Source organism: Bos mutus, chromosome 3 (assembly GCF_027580195.1).
Source record: "Bos mutus isolate GX-2022 chromosome 3, NWIPB_WYAK_1.1, whole genome shotgun sequence".
Lineage (NCBI taxonomy): Eukaryota > Metazoa > Chordata > Mammalia > Artiodactyla > Bovidae > Bos > Bos mutus.
The window spans coordinates 54,559,490-54,568,242 of record NC_091619.1 but is presented as its reverse complement, the minus strand read 5'-3'; the positions used below and the strand labels follow the sequence as shown (position 1 = coordinate 54,568,242).

General features: G+C 50.5%; 1 protein-coding gene across 2 annotated transcripts in view; it reads left to right on the top strand.

Annotated features, from left to right (window-relative positions):
* Positions 1-913: 913 nt before the first annotated feature.
* Positions 914-8,753, top strand: part of LMO4 (LIM domain only 4) — a 17,067-nt gene continuing 9,227 nt past the window's right edge. Inside the window, exons 1-2 of one of the 2 annotated variants that reach the window (XM_005888420.2) lie at positions 914-1,642; positions 4,431-4,669. In XM_005888420.2, the coding sequence (XP_005888482.1) occupies positions 4,434-4,669 (236 nt within the window). In that variant the 5' untranslated portion in view covers positions 914-1,642; positions 4,431-4,433. Of the gene's footprint in view, positions 1,643-4,093; positions 4,239-4,430; positions 4,670-8,753 lie in introns of those variants that run through there. The other variant, XM_005888421.2, reaches the window with a different exon arrangement.

Below are 8,753 nucleotides of genomic sequence, written 5' to 3'. Positions count from 1 at the left end.
TAGGCTGAACTGAATGAGACACTCAGACTACCACCCTCAAAGCGTTCCTCAAAACTTGATTTACACTAGAAATAACTTTTCTTCTCTCCAGAGGCTGTGGGATTTCTAATACTGCGATAACTTCCATCACTCTGAGGGCTAAGAGAAATTTGGCGTCTCATCCTCTACAGTGGGGTGGATACAAGGGGCAAGGGTTTTTTCCCTAAAGTTTTCCTGAACTTTGAAAGTAGACTGTGATCTTTTTACCAACGTTGATAAATACCTATGAAATGCCTAATGGGCCCTTAGTTTATACATGGATTGATGGGAAACAGGCAGTGTTTTAGAACTACTGAGTTCCTGACTGTTTCTACCTTGTGAATTAAACTTCCACTAAGGTTCATAAATCTCTAACATGGTGAATTTAAAAAACAAAAACACCTCAAAAAACACAGCACAGATCTCCACAGCTCGGAGATCTCGGGAAAGCCTTCCTACCCCAACAGAGACCCATTTCCAAGGCAGATGTGAAGTAAGTTTCCTAAAGGGCTCGTCTCCGCGAGGGACTGGCTGTCCCCGAGGGACTACTGGGGCGGGTCCCGGGGATACCTCGCGCGCACGGAGGGCAAGTGGGTCCCCGGTGCCTCGACTCGTCCTCCCGGGCCGCGTGGGACCGCCCCGGCAGGGTTTGCCGCGCCCGGGTGACTTCTCCCCACCTGATTCCGGCCCTTCCCCGCTCCAGCCTCGGCCCGCTCCTCCGCCTGGCTCTCTCCCCCGCCCCCGGAGTCTCGTTTCAGTCATCCCTTTGTCCTTGCCCGGATTGGCAGGTTTTATTATTCCGCCTGAACAATCCGGCCGCCCAGTGGCTGAGGGTCGCTGACGTCGGCGGCAGAGCCGGGGAGTAGTTGGGATTTTGCTCTGTCAGTAACACATGTGTAAGAGCCGCGGAGGGAGCGAGCGAGCCGGCTAGAGGCCAGCGCCGCCGCCACCGCCGCCGCCTCCGAGCCGGGCAGCAGCAGCCCCGGCAGCGGCGCAGGCTCCGGCGCGCCGGGCCCCTCCGGCCACAGCTCCCCGCCTCCCGGGAGCACTCGCCCCGCGGCCGCCGCCGCCACCGCTCCCGGGGCTGTTGTGTCTGCGGCCGCTCCCCGGCTGGAGGTGCAGGAAGCTCGGCCGAGCCGCTGCCGCCGCCAGCAGCCCCGAGCGAGCGGGCGGGCGCGCGGGAGGGAGGCAGGCGGAGGTGGAGGAGGAGGAGCGCGGGCGGGGCGGGGGCCGCCGGGCGGGGGAATATACAAAGTGAAGCCACATTGCCAAACTTGCAGCAGCGATTGCAGCAGTTGCTGCCGCTGCGCCGCGCTGCGCGGGCCGAGGGCTCCTGCAGCTGCTCGCGCGGAGCCGGAGGCGGAGGAGAACGGCGAGGACCGAGACTGACACTTCTGCTCCCCGCCGCCCGCCACTTACGCGGGGCCCCCCAACCTAACCTCAGAGCTGCGCGTTAAAAAAAAAGCGGCCCTTAGCCCCCTCCTCCCCTTTCCTGCTTCTGCGAGAACATCCCCCCTCCCTCCAGCTCCGCCAGCCGAGGCGCCCCTTCCTTGGAAGCCGAGCGGCTTCGCTCGCATTTCGCCGCCGTCGCCTCTCGCAATATTGCAATATAGGGGAAAAGCAGGTAAGGGGACGGCTGGGGAGCCGCGGGCAGGGAGGGGGGAGAAAGAGGAGAGGGCCGATTTGGGCCGGGGCTGTTTTCTTTGGCTTCCTTCCCTTGACCGTCCCAAATTGCAAGTAAACAATACGTCGGCTTAGATAATGCGTGAGTCTGAAACTACCGAGGCCGGCCTGCGAGCTAGCACGGAGGACAGCCCCGGGCCGCCAGCTTTGTAGCGGTTCCTGCTTACAAAAGGGTTCTTCTTGGAGATGGGGCTGTTGGAGACCTTGGAGGAGGGGTGGGTATATTTTCAGTTCCGAAGGGAAAGGCTGGAGGTGCTATAAGGGTTTAAGTCTGAGAAGTAGTGTGGGGGAAATAGTCACGACCCTCCACTCCACCCCCCCCACACACTATTTTTGAAACAGTGGCAGAAAGGATCTAAGTGAGCAAGATAGGGTATTGCTGGTTCTTTTAAAAAATTCCTCTTGGCTTATAAGTCTTTTGTTCCAATCCAGAAGAAATCCGGTGAATCACCTAATTAAAATCAAGACATGAATTAAGCATCCATTTTTGTACTACAAATTGCCAGCGCTACGTTTGTCCCTCCCTTGGTCTCCATTAAAAAACACCAGAGACGTTGTTAAAGGGGGGCAGATTTTGCCTCTAGCTGCCAGTTCTGCTTTCTATTTCACTGACTATCCCAGGACCTAAATTGCTTGGCTATGTAATTACTAGAGTATAAGCCTATTTAACTTAAAAGCTTTCTTTCTTTTTTTTTTCCCCAACTCTAAATGAAACTTGATGAGGGCCCGTCCTTAGTTATCAGGGGAGTCAGTTTCTGGTCAGTCCTCTTGATTCATCTCTTTTAGATTTAATCAGCATTAAGGTATTGCTTGTCCTTAAGAGCTTTAGCTAATGGGGTTACTGGATGCTTTTCTCAGTGTAGTGTTTCCTTTAAAAAAAAAATACATATATATTTACCTCTCACCAAAGATGGGGGCGGGGAAGAGCTTGGAATCTCCTCCCTCCCTCTCCTCTTTTAAAAAGGAATTTGGAGCGATTAAAACGGGGTGGGGGGGGGGTTGTTTAAAGACCTAGGGCAGGAAATGCAGATTCATTTGGGTTAGGGCAAATTGTAACAAAAAGCAATTCCTCGAGTAAATGCATCAGATAAATCAATTTACATAAAGGTATGATGCATTCGGATAAATGCAATGCTAATGGGTTTTAGAGTGGTCCTGTTTCCAAAGTCTCAGGGTTTTGTTACAGCTTAATTGGTGCAGTTCTTATTCTGGTTTATTGTGCGGTCACTGGACACACGTTCCGGGACTCTTTCGGAGGAAATGTGTTTAAAATCGGCCTATTTAAGGAACCCGAGTCCTTGTTTCGTTCCCTTCCCCTCATATTTTTTTTTTTTTTTTTCCTGCAGTAGCCGAGTTGGGCTGGGGACAGGCAAAGTTCGCCCTCTCCCTTCTGAGGTATCAGCTGAATGTCTTGAGCAGATAGCCGGGAGCCTCGAGGGGAGCCCACACTCTCGGCTTACAGAGGACAAAGACAAAACAGGCTGCTTAATTGGCAGTAAATAACTTGATCTTTTTATAGAATAAGTGACTGGAGGAACACGAGGACTTTATTGGACCCAGGATTGGAGGCAACAAATTAATCGGTTTAGGCTAAGCTTTATAAATTGATTCCTATATTATACCCCAGTTGCTTCTCTCGTGACATTCATTAGAAAGAGTGGGGGATTTTTAAAAGCAGTTTTTGGTGACGGCAGGACTGGCTCGGAGATAACTTGTGCATCCTTAAACAGTTCCTTCTCGCTTATTATCTGTAACGTACCCCTGGCTCCCCCCGCCCCTTTGGAGGAACAAAGCTTTAGCATTTAAATTGCTGATCAAGGGCAGATTAGTGAGACCAAAGTGGAGAGTGTTTGTATAGGAAGTTAACAGGCATCCTAAAGTTCAATGATCTATTATTCTTGCCTGTGTCCTGAAAACCCAGAGAAAACACTGATTGATCTTCAAAATGAAATGAGATTTGGAACAATAATGGGAGATGGCGGTCACCACAATGGCATGTGAAAGGTGCTGTTTAAAATACGAAAAACCAGTTTCGCAACTTTACACCCCCGCCCCCCCCCAAACACACACACCGTCTCCTCGCCTTCCCTCCCACCATCATGGTCTCCATCTCCCCTCTGCTGGTTCCTCCCCTCCTTCCCTTTCAGAAAGCCGAACTATTTCCAACTTGTGAACTGCAGCTGCACTTCCCGGGGCAGAGCTCGGGAGGGAACGTGGCTCCGGCGGGGGCCGCCGCCTCCCCACTCCCCTCGGCTAGCGCTCTAGGCTCGGCGGGGCCCGGGGAGGGGCCGGGCGCGGCGGTGGGTGGGTTTGACCCTCATTTGCTGGAGGCGGGCTGCGAGGGAGGGGAGGAGGGGGCGGTGGGCGGAGGGGGCGGTGGGCGGAGGCGGGGGCCGGGAGGAGGCGCCGCGAGGGGTGGAGCGCGCGGCGGAGCCTGGCTCTCGGAGTTTTGACAGTACCCGAGCTGAAATTGTCAGCGGCGGCGAGCGCTGGAAAGTTGAGAGGAGCTCGTGGCCCCAGAACAAAGCTTGAGAAAAGTAAACAGGCGGCCGCTGCCGGCAAGACTCCCTCCTTCCCTCTCCCCGTCTTCCTCCTTCCCGCCCTTGCTCTGCTGCTTCCTTCCAGCAGCTCTGGGGGGGAACGGGTTCGCTCTCTAGCGCGGAGATTACTAACTTTTGCATCGCCCCTGTTTTGTCTCTCTCTCCCTGTCTGCTTCCCGCCCTCTGCAGACCATGGTGAATCCGGGCAGCAGCTCCCAGCCGCCCCCAGTGACGGCCGGCTCCCTCTCCTGGAAGCGTTGCGCAGGCTGCGGGGGCAAGATTGCGGACCGCTTTCTGCTGTATGCCATGGACAGCTACTGGCATAGCCGGTGCCTCAAGTGCTCCTGCTGCCAGGCGCAGCTGGGCGACATCGGCACGTCCTGTTACACCAAGAGCGGCATGATCCTTTGCAGAAACGACTACATTAGGTAAGACTTGGCTGCCTTTTCCCCAACATTGGCGGGCAGAGCAGTAGCAAGGCCAAAGATTACCAAGGATTTTAAGGAAAGGAACAGGGCACCTCTGAGAATACACCTCAAAAACCTGGCTGGCTGAAATTTAAGGGTTAAAGAAGCATGTGTTAGTCCTCCAATTTTTAATGGCAGATTAATCGCGAAGGCCATACTAACTGAAAACTGCACATCTGGTGGGACTGGGCCGCTAGGTGTGCCAAGGTTGCGCACTCTCAGGACCAGAGTTTCAAGTGGTCAGCCCCAGTTGGACCCTCCACTAAGAATAAACATTTCTAGTGGGAGTTAAGCTGCTTTCTTAAAGGAAGGTAGGGGCCCACACAGGAACTCGGAGACAAAAGATTGACTTAAAATTTTGTGTGGTTAGTGAGAAATGATTTGCGAATGGTGATGGCTGATTATGATATTTACATAAGCACCTTAAACTTTCTTGAGTAGAAAATTGACTCATTCTTTGTGCCCCTTGTGAAAACTGCTAGTTACCTATCAGTTTAAAGACTTGTCATTTTTCTTGTAGCAAAGGAACCCAAACAAGAAAAAAAAAAACAAAAAAAACTTAATGGTAATGTTTCTCTTTTTGTACTGTTACTTGGAGGCTCAAAATACTCCAGTGTTAGCCTGTGGTTTGTGATGTAAAATTTTGCAGTGCTTTCAATTGAGGAATGTTCAGATTTTGGGTTTTTTGTTATTTGTATCACTGCCCTTGATCCCCAAGAGATTTAGGAAAAGAGGCTATAGAATTATACTAATCTTGCATTTTAAAGCAATGTATACGAACATTCATATGCCCATGTAAGCAGCCTTTTCCAACAAGTTTCAGTGCAATTAATGGAAAGAATTCAGGAGGTCAGGTGCCTATAGGATCTTTTCAGGTGAACTCAAGCTACTTAAACTCATTAATTTGAAAGGAGGCATTTGAAGGATTACACATTTAATTTGAGTAAATGGTTTGATAGACTGATGCACATGAATGCTTCTAGGAGGTGTTCTGTTTCAACATCCAGTAATTAAAAAAAAAAACCCACGCCCACACGGTTGATATTAGAATACCGCTTACTTTAAAGAACTGCGTTCTATTTGAATTTCTGCTCTAAACCGTTTTCTTTATAGAGATTAGAACATTTTTGCTCTTTCTTCTATGTGGGTTAATCAATAGATGAGGTTTTTTTTTTGAAGTTTAGCTCTATTGTGATTCCCTCACTCTGGGTCTAAAACTGCAAAAGACCCCAGTGCAATTCGGAGCTGAGTAGTATGGCTATGTTTATCGCAGCGATATCAGTAGTGTAAAATGATGGAATAAGGTGACATTTGGTTTTCCAGTAATGCAGTACTGGGCTCCTCAATCAGCAAAGTTAAAAATACATGTATATAGGAAGGGAGAGGGCTTTTATTTTTAAATTAAGAGGGCAGCATTAATTTCATAAAGTGTTTTTTTAGAAGTGTTGGAAAACCAGCAGGAGCATGGGTGTAATGCTTTCTTATTCTCATTCCAAGCAATGCCATGAGCTTTGACAGTATTGTAATTAAATAGAGAGCAAAACTGTGGTAAGGAGGGTGGCTTAAAGGGGAAAAATTGACAGTGCTGTTCAGAAGCACTGAATGGTACAGATTCATCTCCTTACCATGTGCCTTCAGAAAACATTCTGATTACCACTAATTAAAAAGAAGATGGGTCCACTTGCATTCCCTCGGGACAAGTTTAGGCAAGTGGCTTCCTGGGAATCACTTCCATTTCTTTCCTTATTCTTGGGAACAAATATCAATGCCCATTTGGTGTTTTTCTCGTGGCTTAATGGAGAAAGGAAGGATGTGTGCCCAACCCCAAACATCAATTAATTGAGTCCATATTCTCCTTTCTTTTTCCTTACTGAAAACTGGAACCATTGCTGGTGAACCAGAGGATACCCTGAGAACCTTAGATTTGTCCTGGAGAGATGTGTTCTAGCTCAGTACCAAATTGATCCTTTCCTCACACTGCTTAGAGCTTAGCAGCAGCATCTTCCCCCCGCCCCCTCCCCAACTCCCCATTTTTAAGGGATCTCCTAAGACTTCCTTCAGTGTTCCTTCCTTCTGCCCACCAAGATGTCAAAAGGGTGGGAAGGTGGGGAGGCGCGTGTTCCTTTCCCTCTCAGCTACTCCCTCCCCAGCCTCCCCTCTGTCCACTTGTTGAAGGCGCTTTCAATTCTGCAGTGACGGCCGCTGAGGAGCAGGACTAATCCGCTCGCCGGCCACCAGGTGAAGGCGACTCTTCGGCTCTATGGCTCTAGCTGGGACCACAGAGCGATTTATTAAGGGGCTTTTAAACTGTCTGACTTTGAGGTTGTGGTTTTTTTTTTTTTGAAAACAACCAAGATCTGGCTAAAAAGCTTCGGGAGAGCTGGGAGAGGCCCCGGGAGGGGAGGGGGCTGGGGGAGGAGGGTGCCGCTTTTCCCTAGTCCCTTACCCCTGCGCGACCAAGTGTCGATTGGGCAGAACTGAACTTCTGCCTCTTCTCCCTCCCAAGATTTCAGATAAAACCTTGCTGCAGCGAATCCGCACAATTAAAAGCTTTAATTAGTGGCTCCTCCATTTTCTTAGTTCTGATGGGCTTTATCTAATGAGATCTGGTCTCTGGCTTAGATCTGCTCCAAATGACGTGTCCGCAATGAATGAGAGCTGCGTCGCAAACAAAACATTTAATTAACAAAATTGGCCTCTAAGAGAGAGAGGGAACGTCGAGGAGGGGGTGAAGGGAGAGGAAGGGGAGGGTGGGTCTTAAAGGGGCCAACGCCGGCCGGGTCCGGCCACCTTACAAAATTACAAAAGTAGGCGAACCTTAGCAGCGCCCTCCCCCAACTACCCCCCAGTTCTGGAACCCCCAGCTCAATCCCAGCGCCACCAAGTAGCTTCAAAAACTCTGATTCTCTTTCTTCGAGTCCTCCTTCTCTACCCCCACCTCCGGCCCGAAGACTGGCGCGGAAAGTGCAGCGAGAGGAGGAAGTTCGGGGAGATCGACGGGTGGGGCTTCAGGTCCTGTGAGGCGAGGAAACGCGCCGGAAGCCCGGTTGGCGGTTCTCGGCGTGCCGGGTCTCGTCTTCTCGCTCTCTTGACCGGGCGGGGGCCAGGCTAGGGGCCGGTGGCGCCCAAGGCCGCAGTGGAAGCGCTTGGCCGGTGCCTCGGGTCCGCGAGGGGGCGAGCGCAGGGCGGGAGCTGGACGAGTGGGTCGCGCTTTCTCTCTCTGGGCTCTGCTCAGGAGGTTCACGTGGCGCCCGCAGCCGCAGTGAGCGCCGCGCGGCCGTGGGTGGGGGCCCGGGGCGGGGGGACTGGTGCTGGTGGGTGGTGGAGGGTGTGTTTGGGGAGGGGGTAGCGTTAGGAACGGAGGCGCCGCCAGACAGCGAGTTCATTTCCCTGGTAATCAACAGCAAGCTGCTATATTCAGAGAATGCTGTCCCTTTAATTGAACAGGCTAGGTAATTAAATGGCACTTTTCCAATAGGACGTGCTAGGTAAATCTAATAGTTGGTTATTTAATATCACTTTGAAGTCTGCCCACTCAAGCACAATGACAGCACAGGAGCATGTGAACTATTAGCTAGGAAAAAAAAAATCGAGGATCTCAAAAATTAATTAAATCGCATGCAATTTAGGGGGAACGTTTATCTTGATTTGTCATAACAGAATTAATTCAAGGCCTCCAATTCACTTGGGGGCAGATCTGTTACTCTGAATTAACCAAGCGTAATTTGGCTGATTTTTTTTTTTTCCTTCCCTCCCCTCTCTAACGCAGCAGTTGCGATTATTCACAGCCCCCCTCTTAAGTATCAATAGCTTCTGGTGCTTTTAAGGTGCTTGGTCTCTAGTTATTCTGAAGTATCTTTAATGGACTTGGCTCCAGGCATAATTTCTGGGTTGCATTTCTTTGTTACATTTAATATAGCTGGTGCAGAATTTAGATTAAATATAGGAACCTGCTGGAAAACCAATTGCATCTGGATCAGTAGCTGTGGATGTGCATTTTTCTCCTAGATAGGTTACTGATATTTACTTGCAGGTACAAATGTAT